The 23,705-nt window shown below is 38.3% G+C and overlaps 1 protein-coding gene across 1 annotated transcript in view; it reads right to left on the bottom strand.

The window, feature by feature from the left end:
* Positions 1–23,705, bottom strand: part of LOC127869703 (ATPase family AAA domain-containing protein 5-like) — a 38,846-nt gene that overhangs the window by 11,160 nt on the left and 3,981 nt on the right. Inside the window, exons 8-20 of the mRNA XM_052412359.1 lie at positions 23,155–23,619; positions 22,462–22,679; positions 21,132–21,311; positions 20,351–20,489; positions 18,816–19,004; positions 16,569–16,757; positions 15,440–15,597; positions 13,691–13,811; positions 13,276–13,434; positions 11,033–11,178; positions 10,197–10,355; positions 7,069–7,602; positions 2,188–2,975 (exon numbers count right to left, since the gene is read on the bottom strand). Coding sequence (XP_052268319.1) covers positions 2,188–2,975; positions 7,069–7,602; positions 10,197–10,355; positions 11,033–11,178; positions 13,276–13,434; positions 13,691–13,811; positions 15,440–15,597; positions 16,569–16,757; positions 18,816–19,004; positions 20,351–20,489; positions 21,132–21,311; positions 22,462–22,679; positions 23,155–23,619 — 3,445 coding nt within the window. The remainder of the gene's footprint in view (positions 1–2,187; positions 2,976–7,068; positions 7,603–10,196; positions 10,356–11,032; positions 11,179–13,275; positions 13,435–13,690; positions 13,812–15,439; positions 15,598–16,568; positions 16,758–18,815; positions 19,005–20,350; positions 20,490–21,131; positions 21,312–22,461; positions 22,680–23,154; positions 23,620–23,705) is intronic.

Consider the following 23,705-nt stretch of genomic DNA (forward strand, 5'->3'; position numbering starts at 1 on the left):
GTTGTTTTTTTAAACTTTGACCTAATTACCTAGTTTTTGACCCTAGATGACCCAAATTCGATCCCAACAAAGATTTTAACAAGACCAACAATTCTGACCATATTTCATTACGATCTGATGAATACTGTGACCTCTACTGTCTACTCAAGGTTTTTCTATTATTTGACCTAGTGACCTAGTTTCTGACCCAAGATGACCCCAATCCCAATCCAGATTTCATCAAGATAAACATTCTGACTAATTTCATAAAAATTGGATGAAAACTGTAACCTCTATTGTCTACACAAGGTTTTTCTATTATTTGACCTAGTTTTTACCCCAGATGACCCAAATACAATCCCAATCCAGATTTCATCACGATAAACATTCTAACCAAATTTCATAAAGATGGGATGAAAACTGTGACCTCCATTGTCTACACAAGATGTTTCTATTATTTGACCTAGTTTTTGACCCGAGATGACCAAAATATAATCCCAACCCAGATTTCATCAAGATATACATTCGGATCAAATTTCATAAAGATTGGATGAAAATTGTGACCTCTATTGTCTACACAAGGTTTTGCTATTATTGGACCTAGTGACCTAGTTTTTGACCCCAGATGACCCAAATACAATCCCAACCCAGATTTCATCAAGATAAACATTCTGACCAAATTTCATAAAGATTGGATGAAAACTGTTACCTCTATTGTCTACACAAGGTTTTTCTATTATTTGAGCTTGTGACCTAGTTTTTGACCCCAGATGACCCAAATACAATCCAAACCAGAATTTTATCAAGATAAACATTCTGACCAAATTTCATAAAGATTGGATGAAAACTGTGACCTCTATTGTCTACACAAGGTTTTTCTATTATTTGACCAAGTGACCTAGTTTTTGACCCCAGATGACCCAATCACAATCCCAACCCAGATTTCATCAAGATAAACATTCTGACTAAATTTCATAAAGATTGGATGAAAACTGTGACCTCTACTGTCTACACAAACAAATTGTTAACGGACACACACACGCACAAGGGACGCCGGACATAACACAGTCACATAAGCTCACTTCCTGACAGGTGAGCTAATAAACAAGGGCTGTTTGTCAAACATGCATGCCCCCCATATGGGCTGTCAGTTGTAGTGGCAGCCATTGTGTGAATACGTTTTTTGTCACTGTGACCTTGACCTTTGACCTAGTGTAAGTTATCATCCGGAAACCATTGTACTATTTCGAGTCACTGTGACGTTGACCTTTTACCTAGTGACCTGAAAATCAATACGGGTCATCTGCCAGTCATGATCAATGTACCTGTGAAGTTTCATGATCCTAGGCGTAAGCATTCTAGAGTTATCATCCAGAAACCATTTTACTATTTTGAGTCACTGTGACCTTGACCTTTGACCTTGTGACCTAACAAGAGCTGTCAGTGGACAGCGCGCTCGACTATTCGAGTGCTTGACAGTATAACGTAAGCCATCATGGGGAAATTGTTCATATTCAATAATTTATTAGACGATCTTTCAAAAATAAAGAAAGGAAAACAAGGGCTGTTTGTAAAACATGCATGCCCCCCTATATGGGCTATAAGTTGTTGTAGCAGCCATTGTGTGAATACGGTTTTTGTCACTGTGAACGGTGGTGGTGGTGGTGGTGGTGGTGGTGGTGGTGGTGGTGGTGGTGGTGTAGTAGTAGTAGTATTAGTAGTAGTAGTAATAGTAGTAGTAGTAGTAGTAGTAGTGGTAGTAGAAGCAGCAGCAGCAGCAGGCAGCAGCAGCAGTAGTAGTATGCATTACAAAAATGCAGTTAGTCTTACATTTGGTAAAATTTAAATATATTACAATATTACAAGGGAGGCAAATGCTGTAACAAAAAGAACATGCAAAAAAGGTAGTTGTTTCCCTTGTTTGAACCATGCTAAATCCTTAAAATGCCTATTTCCAGTAACTGTGACCTTCACCTGTGACCTTTGACCTAGTGACCTCAAAATCAATAGGGGTCATCTGCGAGTCATGATCAATGTACCTATGAAGTTTCATGATCCTAGGCCCAAGCGTTCTTGAGTTATCATCCGGAAACCACCTGGTGGACGGACCGACCGACATGAGCAAGATGTAATTCTGTGGAAGATAGGAAGAGATCATTTTGTTAAATATAATCTTAAACAATGAGATAGATTTGTACGAGAGCTTACGTGAAATGAGATCTATCAACCAATGAGAACTGTTCTTGACCCTTCAACACCGGCAGCACCATGTGGCTGTCAGTGAAGTTTGATTGGTCCTCACTCAGGTTTCCAACCTGTGCCTGCAGCTTCACACACTCCTGGTACACTCGGGCAGCTGACCTGCCCTCTATTTCTGAGCTGTATTCCCAACATTGCTCAAGATCTAGTTCATTAATTGGGTCAAACTTTGGCAAGTTATTCTCGAGTCCAGCTATGAGACTGCCTTTTATCTGCCGGTTGTTCACACCTATAAGTGAATGCCCTATCTGTAATGATACCTTTGATTCCATCTGATCAATCTCCGACATTGTGTCATAAAATTTAGAGAACTGTGAAAGACTTTTACCCAAAATGGTATGGTTTTCTTTAGAAAATTTCTCTGAATTTGAGTCTGTATTGCATTCTGTTTTGACCTCAGTTATGTTCACTTTATCACCAACAGTTATTCCTGCTTCTTCCTGAACATCAGCAGAATTTGAGTTTCTTTCTTGGGATTTGCACTTTTGACTGGAGTCCTCAAGACAATCGTTCGAGGCCTCACTGTCATACAGATCACTGTTCAACTTGATGCGCTTCCTTGTTTTCAAGAATGGCTCTATACGGTCCCTAGGGCACAGTGCCTCCATAGAATCAACAATCTTGAGTTGGTATGGCAACAGGACATGTAGATTGTTGTACATGAGGTGAGCTGGCGTTACTGGCTTCAGCTGAGCACAGATGGAGATCAACTGAGCTCGACTTTCTGGGCTAGTGTGCTGGAAATAACACATGAAATGAGCCAAAAAATCAGGGAAAACTGTTGTAAATGCATGTGCCTAAAGGGTAGCCTGTGCAGCCCACACAGACTAATCAGGATTGACACTTTCCACCTAAACTGGATTTTATTTTAGAAGAAACTTTCTTTCAACAAAAATTTCCAGCAAAGTGGTAATTGTTGTTCATGATAAGCCAGTGCAGATCTGCATTAATCCAAGTTTTTCCAGAACAAGGCTCAATCCTACTGCATAAGACTATTATTCACATTTGGGAAAAGACCATTAAAAGAGTTCAAAAGAATAAAAGTAGGAACAACTTATTCCTTCTGTTTAAGATGCACAATAAGGAAAAATACTTTATTAGGGTGAATATTTGATAAGGTTCCATTCTTAATAACAAGAGCACCGCCTTGCGGGTGCAGACTGCTCATCTATTTTCTTTTTAAAGGTGAAGGGACTCTCATTTTCAATCACAAAGGAGGGAGGGGTGGAGTGAAGAGGGGTGCATTGTGTGGGGGTGTGGACATTTATTACATTATCTTCCAAAAATGCAAAAAAAAGGGGAAAAAAATCGGGCGGGGGGGGGGGGGGGTGGGGGGGTGGGAGGGGGTGGGAAGGGGGTGGGGATTCTTGGGTGCGATGGTTGGACGGCATTTCAAACATAAAATAATAAAAATAAATATTTGTGTTTTTTTACCGTTTCAAAAAAAAATGGGGGGGGGGGGTGAGGTGGGGGGTATAGTGTGAGGGTGTGGTGGTAATTTGTGAGATGATCTTAAAAAAAAAAAAAAAATTAGGGGGGGGATTAGGGTGGGGGGAGGGGATTCTTGGGTGCGATGGTTGGACCGTATTTCAAACATAAAATAATCAAAATAAATAGTTTTGTTTTTAACCGTTTAAAAAAAAAATTTGGGGAGGGTGTGGGGTGTAGTGTGAGGGTGTGGTGGTCATTTGTGAGATGATCTTAAAAAAAAAAAAAAAAAAAAAAAAAAAAAAAAATGGGGGGGGAGGGGGGGGGGGGGGGGGGCACGGGCAATGGTTTAGGTGGAGTCTATTGTGGTATGTCAGGTAAGAGTAGTTTTGTCAAAGTATCAATCAAATCTAATCATAAATAAAGAAGTTATGGCAATTTTAGCAAAATTTAATAATTTGACCTTGAGAGTCAAGGTCATTCAAAGGTCAAGGTAAAATTCAACTTGCCAGGTACAGTAACCTCATGATAGCACGAAAGTATTTGAAGTTTGAAAGCAATAGCCTTGATACTTAAGAAGTAAAGTGGATCGAAACACAAAATTTAACCATATATTCAAAGTTACTAAGTCAAAAAAGGGCCATAATTCCGTAAAAATGACATCCAGAGTTATGCAACTTGTCCTTTTACTGTACCCTTATGATAGTTTGCGAGTGTTCCAAGTATGAAAGCAATATCTATGATACTTTAGGGGTAAAGTGGACCAAAACACAAAACTTAACCAAACTTTCAATTTTCTAAGTATAAAGGGCCCATAATTCCGTCCAAATGCCAGTCAGAGTTACATAACTTTGCCTGCACAGTCCCCTTACGATAGTTAATAAGTGTTGCAAGTATGAAAGCAATAGCTTTGATACTGTAGGAATAAAGTGGACCTAAACACAAAACATAACCAAATTTTCAATTTTCTAAGTATAAAAAGGGCACATAATTCTGTCAAAATGCCAGTCAGAGTTACATTACTTTGCCTGCACAGTCCCCTTATGATAGTTAGTAAGTGTTGCAAGTATGAAAGCAATAGCTTTGATACTTAAGGAATAAAATGGACCTAAACACAAAACTTTTTTCAATTTTCTAAGTATAAAAAGGGCACATAATTCTGTCAAAATGCACGCCAGAGTTATCTAACTTTGCCTGCCCAGTCCCCTCATGATAGTAAGTAAGTGTACCAAGTTTGAATGCAATAGCATTGATACTTTCTGAAAAAAGTGGACCAAAACGCAAAACTTAACCAAAATTTTCAATTTTCTAAGTATAAAAAGGGCACATAATTCAGTCAAAATGCACGCCAGAGTTATCTAACTTTGCCTGCCCAGTCCCCTCATGATAGTAAGTAAGTGTACCAAGTTTGAATGCAATAGCATTGATACTTTCTGAGAAAAGTGGACCTAAACACAAAACTTAACCGGACGCCGACGCCAAGGTGATGACAATAGCTCATTTTTTTTTTTCAAAAAATAGATGAGCTAAAAAATTATTCAAAAACACAATTAGTAAAGCAGTGTCGACAGACCGTTTATCAGTTAGGTACATGTCAGACGGACGTCAACCTAAGCTGGGCACGACCTAATGTGACCCAGATCGCGATTATGAAGGCTTATTTGACGCACGTCAAAAGCTGTGAAGAGAACACCGTTACAGACATAAATACTTGTTTAATAATATTATTTTATTTCAACTTAATTTAAATGATTTTTTTGGCGTTGTTTCATTGTTTCATTGTAAAAAGTGATTATGAGTGGCTATAACATCAATTCTAAATTGTCAGTGACTATCAGAACATTATGTGTGTAACGGTGTAAATACACATTTCAATTACGTTTTACAACCTTAAGAATTTCTATAAAATGTTTGGGTACATGTTTGCAGTTTTTGTTGAATCTTAATGTATATAAAAGTCTTCTTTTTTATGCGGCGTAACGGTGTTGTCACATTTGTAACGGTGTGGACAGATTATCTTATACTTTCATATTCTTGTTTATTCGCATCGTGTTTTTTACTATAAAGTATGTCAGATAAGTTCCATGTAATGTAATTTGTGATGTTATTTGAAGGACAATCGGCGATATAATACCAACTTTATTCGCATCATATTGTTTGTATAAATTTCTCGACACCGTTACGATGTTGTCAACACCGTTTCTCATTCAGCGTAACGGTGTGGAACGTAACGGTGATGACATTCGGGAATTCTGACAGAACTGATTCCAATTGTATTATTTCTCCATTTATGTCTGATAAATTCCATGTAAAATTTGCGATGTTGTTTGAAAAACAATCGGCGACATGAAAACGAAGTTTATTCACATCATAATGTGTGTATATATTTGTGCACACCGTTACGATGTTGTCATCACCGTTACTCATTCAGCTTAACGATGTGGACTGTAACGGTGATGACATTCAGGCATTTGATCATCCACAAACAGAATGCTACTTGTCTCAAAAACACATTACGCACACATTATTTTGTGGCATCTAAGAATACATAATATTTGAAAATCATAAAAGAACAGGAAGTGGAAATATCAAAGAAAATGGAAGAACAGTGTTGACACTGAATAAAAGTATGTTCAATATTTTACTTACTTTTTGATGATTTTCACATTTTTCGCGCTCTGCTCATTGCTTAATTATGACGTAAAAGGATGAAAGAATGTTTACTTTTCGGAAAAAGTTGTATCCCCGTATCATTCCCGTGCGATAGATGAAATTTTCTCCGTAACGGTGTCGACTTGAAAAATTAAGGACAGAGCCATAACTGACCATTTATAAATAGTCTGCATATAAAGCTACTAAATGTAACTGTTATTAAGTTAAGTTTAAATATAAAAATAGCTCCACATGGTTGTTTTTTTTTATTTTCGTTAGACATTCTTTTATAAAACAATCAAGACTTGTCCCTTTAAGACTTCGGACAACACACCGTTACTAAAATACATGGGGGCTAGTTGCTTCAACAAAGCATAAAACTGCTTTAAGCGTGTGATCTGCTAAGAACTCTTATCCAATACTGTTTACATATTATTTAACATTGTAATTATGAAACTTATCTCTGTTAATGTCTACCATTCAGATAATTGTTGAATATGGACAGTAAATGGAACCTAATCAAATATTCACCCTTTACCAATTACAAAGGTCAATAATTTGATGTATCATATAGGAGTTTTTTCGTTTTAACAACGTACTGTTTTCACACTTTAACATTAATAACAAGGATTCTTCCTTTTTTGGGACAATTTTGCAGGGCTTTAAACTTAACATAAGTAAAGGTAAGAGATTCAAATTCCATTTAGATTTACATCAAAATATCCAGGATAGTGATTTTCATTAACTTACCTGCAAGCACTGCCTGACATTTTCAGCCACAGCCATACCCAGTGAGTGTACGGGCGGACATTTCCCTGACTCCATGACCACTTTACTGTCCCCAGACATGTCTGGCTTTGATGGAGCAATATCAGGAGTGCCCTGTAGCGAACTGGAATCCTCGTCCAAGATTCTTGCTCGCTTCCTGACAGGTTTTAACGTGACAAAATCATCATCGTCATCATTGTCATGAAAATTTGCACTTGTTTCTATGGACTGCTTTTTTGTACCTTCCTGAGAAGACTGAGAAGTGCTATTGGTGCAACTACTGTTAGATTCCTGTCTAGGTAAGAGGCTGGAGCCATTATGATTGGCTACAGCGGTTGTCACGAAGGGTCGATAGCTGACAAAGTTGTCTCCTCCAGATAAGATGAAGTACTGTAGATGGAGAAGGCAGCGTCTCATGTCACAGTTGTGCAGCTTGGCCACTTGCTGCAATGTGCCTGCGTCTGTACGGAGACCCTCCACTGTACACAGGGTCTGCATGTAGCTGGCAATGCTGCACTATGAACAACAGAATTGAAGTGGAGGAATGATTTTATATATTTAATGTCCCTGCAACATTTTAATCCCCAACAATATTTATAGTTATAAAAACATGGAACCTTATAAAGACTAATTTCTTCTAAAATTTTAAGGTGACATATTTGTTAGGGATGCACATGATGACCTTCAAACTCGGCGACATATTGCCAAGATAAACATTCTGACCATGTTACATAATGAAATATGACGTAAATAAGCTTTAGGATGATAACACAAGAATTCATGAGGCTGCACGTCATACTTGCTGCACGTCATACTTTGTAAGAATTTTTTCTTTCAGCATTTTTTTTCCTTCTCTATAAAGCACGGAAAAACAGCACTTTCACAAACGGGAAAAACACAACATTTAGTTTATTTCCATTTCCAGCTATATGGCTTGAACCTAAGTAAATATAATATTTATTAACAACTTGACAACAATTAGTTATCAAATTTAAAGTATTTGTTAGAAACAAATCAAATACACCCATTTCCCAATCTAAAAGACTTCAGGACACGATATTTCCCAATTTCGGAGTTTTTTGTGCTAATTTTTCCCAATTGGGCTGGTACCGGTACTTTTCCCATACCGACAAATACAATCGCTGTATTCAAATGCTGGAGCAACCAGCAGCATATATCATTTATTAACAACAATCAACATGGAACTAGTTGATGCTGCTGCTAGACTTAACAGTACAATCTATATATCCAAGTTAATAGACATAATGAAAATAGGGAAATATACAGGGACAAGTAAAAAGATATCAGCTGTCTTATGTCTTGAATGCAAAACTGTAATTTTATCACTAGATCACTTGATGTTGGTCAAGTCAAAATCTTAAACTCATCCTAAAAAGCCCCACACCATGCAAAAATGGGTTTTCAGCATAGTTCCAGACCAACCTTGTCGCAGTTGGGTCAAGATCTACCCTGTTCACTATAAACAGTGATTTTTTTTGCTTTTATTTGTTACAGCCTGTGCCATTTGAATTGGGAAAATTAGCGCGATAAACCATGAAATTGGGAAAAATAGCGTGATAAACCATGAAATTGGAAAAATTAAGCATTATAAATATGATTATAAGTAATAACATTAAAATTGTTTAAAAGTGCATGTTCAGGGGTTTTTCTAGCTATTTTGGGAAGGAGTCTGGTCAAATTGGGATTGTTTTAATTGATAAAAAGTTGCAAATTTGGGAATTATTTATCGAAAAAAAGGACTTAATTAAAGTTATATATTTTGCAGGATGTTATATCTAGAGTTAAGAAATAATAAGGCAAAAGAAACATCTTTCTTAAAAAAAAAAAAAAAAAAATTTTTTTTTTGGAAATTGGGCTTTTTTGGGAAATTTTGGTCAGCTTTTTGGGAAAAAACGTTTATTTTTGTCATTGGGAAGCAGCTGAAAATCGGCTGTAATTTTTAGCAAAAAAAAATCACTGCTATAAAGTCACACAAGGTTTCCTGGTTCAATTAGTCAGGGGTGTGATTGAGGCAAAGTCAGAGGGGAGGAATTCTGTCCACCGATTTTGACTATGCGAATAACGCAATGACAGACCTTAAAACAGACATTAAAATAAACAACTTCTTGAACTTCTCATTTAACATACTGAGGATGCAAAGTAAACAGTATTTATTGTGATCAATAGCAGCAGTTTTTCAATGTACTGAATTACAGTAAATGGACTAAATATAAACAAACACACTTGATTGTTCTTCTTGTGTTAATGATGTATTAAAATGAGTTAAATAAATATATTTAATTTGTTTACCTTTCAATATCTTGCATTTCACATCTTAGTTCAATGCTATTTCAGTTAACTGAACAGCATGACAAACAATAAAGCAGAATATGAATCTGATTATACACAGATCCACTAACATATAAATAAAATCATGTTTGTCTATTTCCATGTTCGAACAATAATCTTCTAAATTGTTTTACTTCGCGAGTAGACTGAACTCCAATTTGCAAACACTGGTTTCCGTGACACAAATTCACTGTGCACATTTCTAAACAAAATATGTTTTGCTTGTATCTTAAACGTAGTCTTTTTTGTTGACAAACACATTTCAATATTCCAATCAAACTATATAATGTCAGTGGTTAATGCGATTGCTATTTGTCATTTCAATAATCTTAATTTTCGCTCCACAACGGCATCATTTGCAAACGAATCAGCTTAGAAATACCAAACACATTTTAAGAAACCGATTTTAATTGAAAGATTGGGAAAAGACAGCCAATCATATCCCTTGTTTTAAAAATGCTTAGGCAGAATCTACCAGTGTAAAATGCGAAGAGATTTCGCTGGCTGCAGATATTTATAAAAAACATACGCTGAATCGGTTGTACCCCCTCTCCCCCACATTTTTTTAAACGAATTTACGCATATCTCATAAGTGATCCCCGGGACAACCCGATCCGCGGAAATCCGCAGAAAAATCACACCCGTTAGTGGACAGGGCAGTTCCTGATCCGACTGCGCAGGCTGATCTGGAGCTACGCTGGCTGCATATGTCATCAGACTGATTTTGAAAATAAGCGGGCCACACTTTCTGGCCATCTTACCACGGGAGGTCTCTTGAGAGTGACCAGTTCAAACCTGCCCTCCAGCGCGGTGGAGAAGGCGGGGTCAGCAGTGGTGAGAATGATGGGGACCTTGGTGTTGGACATGAACGTTTGGATGGCAGACAGGAAGCCTCGGTCCTCCTCGAACACTACGTCCACCTGACAACCATGTGAGACCAGCCTTTAGTCATGTTAGCAACTTACATTTTAGCCTCTCTCTGTGAGGAAAGGGGTTAAACGCATGTGCGTAAAGTGTCGTCCCTTATTAGACCATGCAGTCCACAGTTATATAGAACTTTCTGCCTTTAGAGGGTATTATTTGTTCAAAGTAAGTCTCTTCTTAGCAAAAATACAGTTTATGCGTAAAGTGTTGACACTGATAAGCCTGTGCAGACTGCACAGGCTAGTTTGGGATGACTTAATATGCACAAGCATTAAAACCTATTTTTCCACAGCAAGACCAGTGTTTTTACATTCATATTAAGAGCTTTTAAAAGGGACCCATTCCCAATATAACATGGTCATATATTTTTTCCCCAAACTGGACCTAAACATTCATAAGTAAAGGTTTAAAAAGAATCAAATAAATAAATCTCAACATTTTGTTTATATCCCATTCAGCTGCATAAATTGATCCTTAGTAAATATAATATTGAAAACACTTATATTCTCAAATTTTAAGTATTTGTTAGCATAATAACAACACTAATTTCACAATTTTAGTCAAAACAATATGATTTTTTCCCAACCCGAAAGGACTTGGCCCAGTTTCAATATGGGTGAAAAAAACACACTGAAGGCATAATGATTATCCTCCCGTAAACAAAGTGTCTCACTTCATCAAACAGTATAAGGGTGGTACTGGAGAGGTTGAGACTACGGGTGGCTGCGCTCTGGGAGCTTGTATCCTCCAGGGCCAGATGTTGAGCCCGAGACTTGAGCCCTTCGGGACCCTTGGCTTGCCTGGTGCTTGGACTGGAGTCTGTAACAATAAAATAACAGTCTAAAATATTACCTGGTAATCTAGTTTTTGGTTGCACGTAATGCAGATTTAAACTCGGCCTTTATTTAGTGAGGATAAACTTTATAACCAAGTCTCTTCTAGATTGGGTGAAAACATGGCTTGTAAAGCGAAAATCAGCTGAAAGTTGACAACACTGGAGGCACAATTTGCTACCAAGAACATAAGGTGACAACAATGTTACTATGTGCTCAAGTGAGTTAAATAAAAAAACTCTAATAAAATATAAATTTCAACATCTGACCTAGCGTGATATGGGTTGGGTCAATCACTGGAATCTGAAAGCTACAAAGACTGCAGTAGACTAAATGTACTAGGGAATTGTTTATTTATCAAATGTGCAATTAATGGCACCAACAAAAAGCCTTTCAAGTCAATTATATCTCCAATAAAAAGAGTCTCCTTGGAAAATTGGGCTTAACGCATTTGCATAAAGTGTCATCCCAGTCCACAAAGGCTAATCAGGGATAACACTTTCTGCCTAAATTTGATTTTTGCTAAGAAGATACTTCCTTTAAACAAAATATACCATAAAAGTGCAAAGTATCTTGCCAGATTAGCTTGTGACCACAGCACATGCCAGATTAGCTTGTGACCACAGCACATGCCAGATTAGCTTGTGACCACTGCACATGCCAGATTAGCTTGTGACCACTGCACATGCCAGATTAGCTTGTGACCACAGCACATGCCAGATTAGCTTGTGACCACAGCACATGCCAGATTAGCTTGTGACCACAGCACATGGCAGATTAGCTTGTGACCACAGCACATGCCAGATTAGCTTGTGATCACTGCACATGCCAGATTAGCTTGTGACCACAGCACATGCCAGATTAGCTTGTGACCACAGCACATGCCAGATTAGCTTGTGACCACTGCACATGCCAGATTAGCTTGTGACCACAGCACATGCCAGATTAGCTTGTGACCACAGCACATGCCAGATTAGCTTGTGACCACTGCACATGCCAGATTAGCTCGTGACCACTGCACATGCCAGATTAGCTTGTGACCACTGCACATGCCAGATTAGCTTGTGACCACAGCACATGCCAGATTAGCTTGTGACCACTGCACATGCCAGATTAGCTTGTGACCACTGCACATGCCAGATTAGCTTGTGACCACAGCACATGCCAGATTAGCTTGTGACCACAGCACATGCCAGATTAGCTTGTGACCACAGCACATGCCAGATTAGCTTGTGACCACTGCACATGCCAGATTAGCTTGTGACCACTGCACATGCCAGATTAGCTTTTGACCACAGCACATGCCAGATTAGCTTGTGACCACAGCACATGCCAGATTAGCTTGTGACCACAGCACATGCCAGATTAGCTTGTGACCACAGCACATGCCAGATTAGCTTGTGACCACTGCACATGCCAGATTAGCTTGTGACCACAGCACATGCCAGATTAGCTTGTGACCACAGCACATGCCAGATTAGCTTGTGACCACTGCACATGCCAGATTAGCTTGTGACCACAGCACATGCCAGATTAGCTTGTGACCACAGCACATGCCAGATTAGCTTGTGACCACAGCACATGCCAGATTAGCTTGTGACCACTGCACATGCCAGATTAGCTTGTGACCACTGCACATGCCAGATTAGCTTGTGACCACTGCACATGCCAGATTAGCTTGTGACCACAGCACATGCCAGATTAGCTTGTGACCACAGCACATGCCAGATTAGCTTGTGACCACTGCACATGCCAGATTAGCTTGTGACCACAGCACATGCCAGATTAGCTTGTGACCACAGCACATGCCAGATTAGCTTGTGACCACTGCACATGCCAGATTAGCTTGTGACCACAGCACATGCCAGATTAGCTTGTGACCACTGCACATGCCAGATTAGCTTGTGACCACAGCACATGCCAGATTAGCTTGTGACCACAGCACATGTCAGATTAGCTTGTGACCACAGCACATGCCAGATTAGCTTGTGACCACTGCACAGGCTAATCCGGGATGATACTTTACGTACATGCATTAAGCCCAGTTTTCACAGAATGCGGCTCAAATATCAAACTATCTCACCTTTTCCAGATTTCTTCCTCTTCCTCTTCTTGCTATCCTGGGCAGGGGGAGGGTCTGAGGGGTGTTGGGAAGCCCCTCCCTTCTTGAACAGGTTCGTGAACGCAGTGGGCATCTTGCTGGCTGGTTGCACCTTGCCTTCCTGGCTGCATGTGCCCAAAGCTGTAAAATATAATACCAGTTTGATGTCTGTCAATATCAATGCATATTACTTTTTTACAAGCAGCACCAAGCACATGTGTGACTTTGGTCTTTAGTGTTGACCTTTTCTAAAGGGGTGATACACCTTCTCCAGATGGTGGTCACTTGTAGTACATTATTTTAAACTTGCATGTAAAATTGTTAAAACCTGTTGAGAAAAATAATTCAATTCAAAATGGACCAGTATAAATGCAAATGGATGAATTTGTGTGATTACCCGTGTGTTTCCTGGGAGTGTGTGAGCCCTGACTGGAGACCTGGTGTGACTGGGTGGCCTCCTGTAGCTGGGAGAGGATCTGCTTACCACTGCGACATGATGACGCATTTACCTCATGCACCTAGAATCAGTCAGGCAATGGTTACATCCCAATATACAGGTAGGCAAATACAATGGTTAGATCCCAATATACAGGCAAGCAAATACAATGGTGAGATCCCAATATACAGGCAAGCAAATACAATGGCGAGATCCCAATATACAGACAAGCAAATTCAATGATGAAATCCCAATATACAGGCAAGCAAATTCAATGGTGAGATCCCAATATACTGGCTAGCAAATACAATGGTTAGATCCCAATATACAGGCAAGCAAATACAATGGCGAGATCCCAATATACAGGCAAGCAAATACAATGGCTAGATCCCAATATACAGGCAAGCTAATACAACGGTGAGATCCCAGTATACAGGCAGGCAAGCACGTGTGTGTGTGTGTGTATTTCAAAGTTTACCGTAATTACTTTATGTTTTCGGACACTCTAAGTTTTCGGACACCCCTTTTTTAGCAAAAATAATTATTTTTCTGACACACCAGTTTGCGTCCATAAGTAATGTCTCTAAGTTTTCGGACAGTATATTTTACAGCGCTATTTAACCAAACTTCTGTTTTCGATATCTAATAACACTTCGATCATGAGGTTTTACAACCAGATTAACACCATAAAACATGGCAGGTGCCTGCATTCCTGAGGGCAACGAACCATTACATTTGCTTCATTGGGTAAATAACCTTGTAAACCGGTATTAAACAATAGTTTCGCCCGATAGAATACTGGTAAGCGTTGTGACAATTACAAGGGGTAGTGCCAATTAACAGTTCAATTATCTTCCGCAATTGTACTACCCCTTCTCAGTAAAATAACTGTGACAAAAACTAAACGCTTCAAAGTGTGATGCACCCTTTTGCAAGTTTTAAGAAGAACAATGGAAGGTGTTAGACAACAACTATCGGAAATGAACAAACAAAGAATTCATAGTTGCTTTTTTATTGTGTTAATTACAGGTTCATACAAGCGAGTATTGGTACATAACATGCTCATCTTTGAACTTGTTGGTCAAAATACAACCTTGCAGTAACTGTCTGTCAAATAAATTAAGCATTTAAAATTATTTAAAACGCAGTGCAAACATATATAACTGTAATTTATACTACATGGCATGGTATTTTACAAGTGCTTGCTATTACCGGTAGTCATTGATACAATTGACGCTATTTTCGGACACTTTAATTTTCGAATCTAAGTTTACGGACACCTGTATTTTGTGAATATTTTACGTATCTAAGTTTTCGGACACGAAAATAAATAATTATTTTTAAGTGTCCGAAAACATAAGAGTTATTACGGTATTCGGTCCTTCTGTGCCAACGGCTGCCTTATGTGTGGACCCAGATTGGCTCCACACTCCTACCCAATTAATTTACAAGACTTACAAAAGTTGGCACACAATTTAAATTGTAGCTGCATTTTTCAGCTATTAAGTTGACAGATTTCAATTTTGGAGTGGTCCAGTACGGTGACCATCAACCAAACTCACTTGATTCCAGGAAAGGGGATTGAAGCCCGGTGAGAAGCCCATGTACCAACCACTGCGCTAACCAGACAAGAAAGTCAGGCAAAAACAATGGGGAGATTTCAATATGCACTTAAGAATAAATAGGACAAACTCATAAATCAATGTGTACCTTGAAGCCTTGTTCTAGGGCCAGAGCGTACACGGAGCTGGTTTTCCCACAGCCGTGGGGCCCTGACATCAGCATGGTGTTACACAGCGAGTCGTCCTCCTCACTGTCCTCACTGTCCAGATCAAAGTCACTGTCATCATCCCAGGCAGTGTCTTCATCTAAAGCCGAAGAAAACTTGCTTTAATGCATGTATATATATAAAAACTTGTGCAGTCCGAACAGGCTAATCAGGGAAAACACCTTCCGCTTTAAAGAAATTTTTAGTTTAAAGCAAGTGTCTTCTAAACGAAAATTCAGTCCAGGCTGAAAAAGTGGTCCTTGAGTAGCCTGTGCCAAATCCAAGGGTTTTTCTCAGATATACAATATGAACATGCATTCTCAGATATACAATATGAACATGCAATCTCAGATATACAATATGAACATGCATTCTCAGATATACAATATGAACATGCATTCTCAGATAACCAATATGAACATGCATTCTCAGATATACAATATGAACATGCATTCTCAGATATACAATATGAACATGCATTCTCAGATAACCAATATGAACATGCATTCTCAGATATACAATATCCACATGCATTCTCAGATATACAATATCCACATGCATTCTCAGATATACAATATCCACATGCATTCTCAGATATACAATATGAACATGCATTCTCAGATATACAATATGAACATGCATTCTCAGATATACAATACGAACATGCATTCTCAGATATACAATATGAACATGCATTCTCAGATATACAATATGAACATGCATTCTCAGATATACAATATGAACATGCATTCTCAGATATACAATATGAACATGCATTCTCAGATATACAATATGAACATGCATTCTCAGATATACATTATGAACATGCATTCTCAGATATACAATATGAACATGCATTAACCATTTTCCCAGAGCAAGGCCAAAATTTAAAGGTAACAAAAATGAAAAATATGACTTCTGGTGTGTGAGGTCAAAAGTATTATTGATGCTTTTGACCTCACACACCAGAACTCATCTTTTTCATTTTAAAACTGAGAATCTGAGAAAACCTGCTGGGACTATTTTTTATCACTGTACACAATAAAAACATGCTTTGGAATGGACCCTTACTTCTCTTGTTATTGATGGGCCTCCCCTTCTGTTTCTTGAGGAGGAGTTTGCGTGCCTTGCGGGCCTCTCGGTCAAGCACGTGTTTCCACTCCGAAAGCCACGCTTGCAGCTTCTTAAGGACTGCAGTGTTACCCAGAACGTCACAACTCTTGGCTGGGCAGTACTTCTCGGTCCAAAGAAGACCACAATCTGGAGATAGGACGGAGACATCTGAGCCAAGTCATGCAAACATGGGTCTTATGCCATATACAGACAGGGTAGCTTCAGACCAGACTGCGCAAACTCACAGCACAGGGGTTCCGCTATCGATCGCCATTGGCGCCAAATGGCACTAATTTTTTTTAAGTGGCTCCAATTTTTTTAAAGTGGCGAATTAAAAAAAAATCGGTAAAATCCTATCCGAAAATGTACTGCAAGTCGAAAATCACGCGACCGAGCATAAGCGGCCAGCGTTTGTCAGTTGTAAATATTGATTTACGACGATGTAAGCGACCTACAGTGTAGAGTGCACTGAAATCACGGAAGCGTGAAAGTGTTACAGTCGGTGTTTTTACTGCTATTGTCAAGTTTTATGGGGGTTATTATCGGATTAACGGTTCTTTTATGATAAAGAACTATTAATTATGTAACACTTAGGACAAACTGGCACAAAGATCAATGATTATAACGATATATAAGGCGGCTACTCTTTAACCAATACCATGGTAAGTATATTGTTATTTATTTGAAAATGTGTGTACAAATTACTTTTAATTTAAATTGAGATGTTCGTCGTTCAGATGTGTATCATTTTTTCCCTTTCAGTTTATGTGCATCATATAAGCCAAATGACCAAAATTAACTGTTAAACAATTAAATTTAGATGTTTTGTTTTCTGAAATGTAACTGTTAAACAATTAAATTGAGAGGCTTTATTTACTGATGTTTGAATTTTTTTCCCTTCCAGATGATGTACATTTGTGTAATTGTATGTTTTAATAAATTTTTATAAAAAATGTATGCAGCATACTGTTCCATTGATGTTAACATTATTAGATAAGTTTGGTTATATGTGATTGTTTATCATGTGCAAACCAATGTTTTTATGTATAAATAAAGCTTATTAAGACTTATGAAGTTTCTTATTATTATTTATGTATTTACATACTTTTAAAAGTAATAATATAGTCAATGACATTGATGTTGTAAGGTTTCTAAGACGATTGTCATAATTAATAAGGTCGGAATAACTGACAGTTATGCGCCGCGAAAAGTGGCGACAACTTTTTTTGGGCCAGTGGAACCCCTGCAGCACATAAAAGCATAACTGTGTAAATGTTTTTTTAGATATACATCGCCATTATTTTATTGAACTATTAGTTTTCTGCATAACAGGCGTTTCATATTACAATTTTGTTGTTTGTTACATATGTCATCTGCTGCAGTTTGTAGATGTCTTTTTTCTGCCAATTCTTTGAATGCAAATAACAGGAATGCAGGTATCTTCTTGCCCGGCATGGCTCATGTTTGAACTTGGCCTAGAGATCATCTGGATAAAACTTGTAACCAAGTTTGGTAAAGATCGGATGAAACAATGTGAAATAGAGAGCGGACACCATGCTGAATGTTTAAAACGCACTTAGTAACCCCCTGACATAGTTTTTGACTCTGTGACCTAGTTTTTGGCCCAGCATTGCCCATGTTCGAACGTGGCCTAGACATTATCTAGATAAAACTTATGACCAAGTTTGGTGAAGATCGGATGAAAACTATTTGGATGAGAGAGCGGACACCATGCTGAATGTTTAAAAACGCACTGAGTGACCCCGTGACCTAGTCTTTGGCCCATGTTCGAACTTTGCGTAGACATTATCTAGCTACAACTTCTGACCAAGTTTGGAGAAGAATGGATGAAAACTACTTGAATTAATGAGCAGACACCATGCTGAATATTTGAAACGCAATAAGTGACCCTGTGACCTAGTTTTTGGCCCATGTTAGAACTTGGCCTAGAAATTATCTAGATACAACTTCTGACCAAGTTTGGTGAAGATCGGATGTGAACTACTTAAATTAGAGAGCGGACAAGAAAAGTGTGACGGACAGACAGACAGACCGACTGTGCGAAAACTATATGCCGCTGTTGGGGGCATAAAAAGCTCAATATCCAAATTCAACATTAACTTAAAAATATTAAATACTACATAAAGGTATGACATTAATTTTAACCTTAACTATCACATATTCCCCAACACGTAAGTGACCTACTTGCAGGTGTATTTTCCACAGCACCCTTCTCAACCGCCTCCCCTGCTGCATTGTCCTGTTTCCCCTTTTTCTTCAATTTGAGACTCCGTCCCTTCTTACTGGTTCCCTGCACCTCCTCCCCGTCGTCAATGACAACCATGTCTGTACAGCCAGCCAGAATCCCTTTCATGTCGGTCTTCAACATGGACTCTGCAATCACAGTTAATCCTTGATACTATCATATATGCACCATTTTTAAAGCTTTTGTAGTCCCTTAGATAATGTAGTCCCTTAGATAATCAAATCAAATTTAAGACTTTTTTAATAGATGCAAGTTTTAAAGGCTTCATTTCTAATTCTAAGACCCTTATGAGCAGCAAACAAAACCTGAAAGACTGTAAGTTACTTGCAGGCTGTTCAGGTATTACGCTGGTTTCATATAAAGCCATTTTAACTTTGCTTCTGAGCAGGAAAGAATTAACCCTTTGCATGCTGGGAAATTTGTCGTCTGCTAAAATGTCGTCTGTTGAATTTCTAATATTAGCATTTTCTTCTATTTTTTTCAAAGAATATTATCAGAATAGCAAACAGTTTGGATCCTGATGAGAAGCCACGTTCTGTGGCGTCTCATCTGGATCCAAACTGTTTGCAAAGGCCTTCAAAACTCGGTTCCCGCACTGAAAGGGTTAAAACACAAGTGCTGTTGGGGTACAGAGCCCTCCAATTGCATTGTTATTGTCAGTGTTCCTGTGTTTTTGTCTTAACCATACATTTTCTACAGCAGGTAGGTTATGTTAGCTATCAAGTTATTTAATCTTTTTCAAATTTGAACAAAATATCCTATGACGCACAAAAGCCTTGATTTTGATCAGAACATATTTTTCTTATTTACTAAACCTTGACCAAATGTGCCTCCTTTGCAACAAGAAAGAAGTTTGTACATTGAGATGTGTCTATATGCTTTCATCACAATACCTCAATTGGTTCTCAAGTAATTAAACCCAAATCATTTTCTTCATTCAGTGACCTTGATGATATTCATCTAATGTGCAATCCCTTCACAAAAGGACTTCATTGCAAAGCTCAATTGTTATCAAATTATTGACTACAAACAATTCTTCAATATTTAATATCAATAAACGGTGCAAAAAGGTACCAAGCACCTATTAATTTAAATGTCACATGGAACCTTTTTGCAACAATGGGGCGATTTCGGATTATCATTTCAAAATGGAGAATCTATGATTCTGGTTTGAATGAAATCACATTCGCGAGAAACAAGCATGCTGACATTGCTGGGACGCTGGCACTGGGGCGAGAAGAATAACTTGTTTTGCCTTTAAAACGTTGATCTAATGATACTTCATTCACCTACCATATATAAAATGATAAAATCATTGGTTTAGTTTGTGAACAAAACTGCACAGGCTAATAAAGGGCAATACTTAAAGTACTTGCACTGAACAACACATACACAAATATGAAAAGGAACACATAATTTTCTCCCCATGTTCAGCACATAGACTCAGACAGGTCCTATGGCAGTGAGACAGTACCTGATTTTGGTGGGGGTTTCTCCGTCTCTGTCTTCATCTCGAACAGGGCCGTGTAGAACTGTCGGACGGGGAACGCAGGGTTGACAGCAGAGATCTCCGACAGGCACAGCTCCACAATGTCAGGGGACATACAGGGAGGCTAACAAACATCATGAACATTAATTTTGAAGCTAATTTACATCAGCGGATTTAAACGTAATATATGATTGGATATTATTAAACATGTACATCACCAGAAAGGAAATAAACTTGTTTTAAAATAAGATTGTTAATGAACTTGTTTTTACACATTTTAAATATTACTAATTCTTTTCTGTTAACACTAGTAGGACACACTTTAAGGATACAACTATTTTCGACTTTTCTGATCTTGCTTATGTATAGGTAAACAATTTACATTGTAACTTCTACTTCAACCATAAGGGGTTTACTCTACCATTAGTCAAATTAGCCTATCACAAGAAATAAGCAAATAAAACTGACATTATTCACAGTCTAAATGAGAAGAATGTATATGTACTATGGTAAGTTTGAAGAAACTTTTCAGCCAGGGGAATCCCTGCATGGTGTAATACTTCCAAGAATGTATATGTACTATGGTAAGTTTGAAGAAACTTTTCAGTCAGGGGAATCCCTGCATGGTGTAATACTTCAGGGGAATCCCTGCATGGTGTAATACTTCAGGGGAATCCCTGCATGGTGTAATACTTCCTTTTCCTCTCCATGTCTAAGACTTTTCATGGAATCAGAATTGTAAATAGCAGTATTTTCATCTACATACCTTTATTCTATTGCACAGGAGTATAGGAGTTGTTGCACCAATATGAGAGCCACTAATCATGTCTCCATTGAAGATGGATTCAGGGTAGACAATTCTGTGATCAAGCAGCTGCCTCAGAGTTAGCTCCACCTGGCCCAGTCTCCACACATCAACCCCTCCTGAACACACAGGGGCCGAAATCTTCAATATAAGACAAAATAGACTTTTATCTTGCTATACAGATTTTCCATACATAGCAGCATTTCCTTCCATTAAATTCATTATATGGACCGTGCTCTGTGAAAAGGGAGTTTAATGCCTCTGCGTTAAGTGCCGTTCCAGATTAGCCTGTGCAGTCTGCTGAATTAATAACTTTAATAGTCTACAATGGGTGGTCAATGTCAATAGGCTGCATTTAAATTACTATAAGACATAAGTAAATAAAAACTAATATTTTTTTTATTTGTCATTCATTGTAGATTATGAGGGTACTTAAAAATATAAATTTTTTACCTGTACAGGTGTATTAACTTATTTATTTTTTTTGATTAAATCAGCAATGTTCAGTCTCTTTTTACTTCCTTGTTAAGTTTAAGCTATTAAATATTGAATCAAGTATATATTTTGTTACAAATATTTTTTTTAATTAAAAAAACAACAATAAACATTTAAAATCTCATTTAACAGAAGAGATTCCTGACATGTAAACGAACCCAATATTTATTGCCAATGCCAGGAAAATCAGATAGGTTACCTCTTGGCATTTTTCATTCTATGAGTGTTGTGTTAAGAGCCATTTAACTGCAGAAGCATAGTTAAATGGCACAAGGCAATTAATCAAGGTATCATCTATGAACAATTTGAAGACGTCTAATTGGCTCCCAAAAGCCCCTACTGGCGACCGTCAAACGAGGAAATTTGCCTTGGTTTGTACACAACACCAGACATGACTCTATGTGCAAGACTGTTTTCCAGGGTACGCTAAAGGTGGTCGACGTTGAGGCCGTCAGAAAAAAAAGATGGATGAAAAATGTAAAAGACATCCCTTCCAATCGATGAGTTTCTTTTAGCAGCACACACCAGACCTGACTGGAGGAGGATTTCTGTATCATGGCCCTTCCCCCCCCCCCCAGCAAAACCGGTCAAGAGATTGATGCGGAGGATGAATGGCTCCCAACTTCAATGTTAAACATATAATGACCAGGCCACTTTTCTTCTAAAACTGTCGCATTTGGCAACAATTGCAAATGGCAGAGGGACCCCTGACAATGTATATACTCACATGCCAAAATTTTCTATCTTTTAAAACAAACTCTACTACAATACTTCTCTCCTTTTATACCCCTGTTACCTGCTGCACATGGCTGATGGTAGGCAAGGGCGGGTAACCCTGCACCCCCTGTGCCGCCAACCGCACTGCGGTCTGCTTACGCAGCTCCTCTGGAACGCCGCTGCTAAGGAACTCCTGGCGTTGCCTGGCGACCTCTGGGTCCAATGGTGGCTTTTTCGGCGAGGCGGCCACATCAGACTTTTTCTTGCCCAGGAGAAACATTGGTGCAATTTTGCCAGCTGAGAAACAACCAAAAAAGTTTGTTACACTGAATCTGCTTAACTTTTTGTATGCAAGTCAATTTTAATGAACAGATATAATGCATTATTTTCTTTCTTTTATATAGGTTACTTGTGCCATTAACTATGGTTTTCACAAAGAGGTTATAAGAAGCACAAGTTTTTATCATACAACTTCAAGCATGATAAGATTATTTGCATACTAATAGATTTACATCTTATATTTAAAAAAAGAGAGCATAATACAGCAAACACAGGTTACGAGGTAACATGAAAAGTTATCTTTTATCTACACCTTTTTTTCTCAAAGTCTTATAAAAGTTCCAATTACGTTGAACTGGGTTGTGTGGTCATAAAATGGGACGCATATATACCTATGACATAACAGAATTGAAAAGATAAAAGATCTTGTTCTTTACGCACTTGCATTAAGCCCTATTTTCCCCGAGTGAGGCTCATAATGAAAACAACTTACCAGGTTTCTTGGCTGGGCTGTTATTTGTTTGAAGACTGAAAGCTTTCTTCTTTGGTGTGTTCTCTTTCAACCTTGAAGACGATTTTACATCCATTTCCACCTTGGATGTCCCTTCCTCTACATGCATTTTCTTCTTTTTCTTTTTCTCTTTCTTCTTCATCACCATGACAACACTTGCTTCATCATCCCCATCCTCAGAAGACGAGATGAGAATGTTCTCTAGCGAAACCTCCTCCATGGATGCCATCTTGCGACCAACCAGACGAGAGCTTCGACGGTTTCCAGAAGAATCTTCTGAGGAATTTGACTGGTTTCGCTCTTTAACATGTTTGCTGCGTTTCTTTTTAGGACTTTTGGTCTCTTTGGAATAAGCGAATCTGATATTGTCTGGACAACATATTTTTTTGGTCGACCTTTCTTTGCCTTTTGAAGCAAGGCTTGTGCCGTGGCCTGCTTTGCTGTTTGCTGAAAATATTTTAATTGCTATTGTTATTTTTATAAAATGGAATATACAGGGAAAATGTTTACTATATTCAATTCACCTCCTCAAT

This window comes from Dreissena polymorpha, chromosome 2 (genome assembly GCF_020536995.1).
Source record: "Dreissena polymorpha isolate Duluth1 chromosome 2, UMN_Dpol_1.0, whole genome shotgun sequence".
Lineage (NCBI taxonomy): Eukaryota > Metazoa > Mollusca > Bivalvia > Myida > Dreissenidae > Dreissena > Dreissena polymorpha.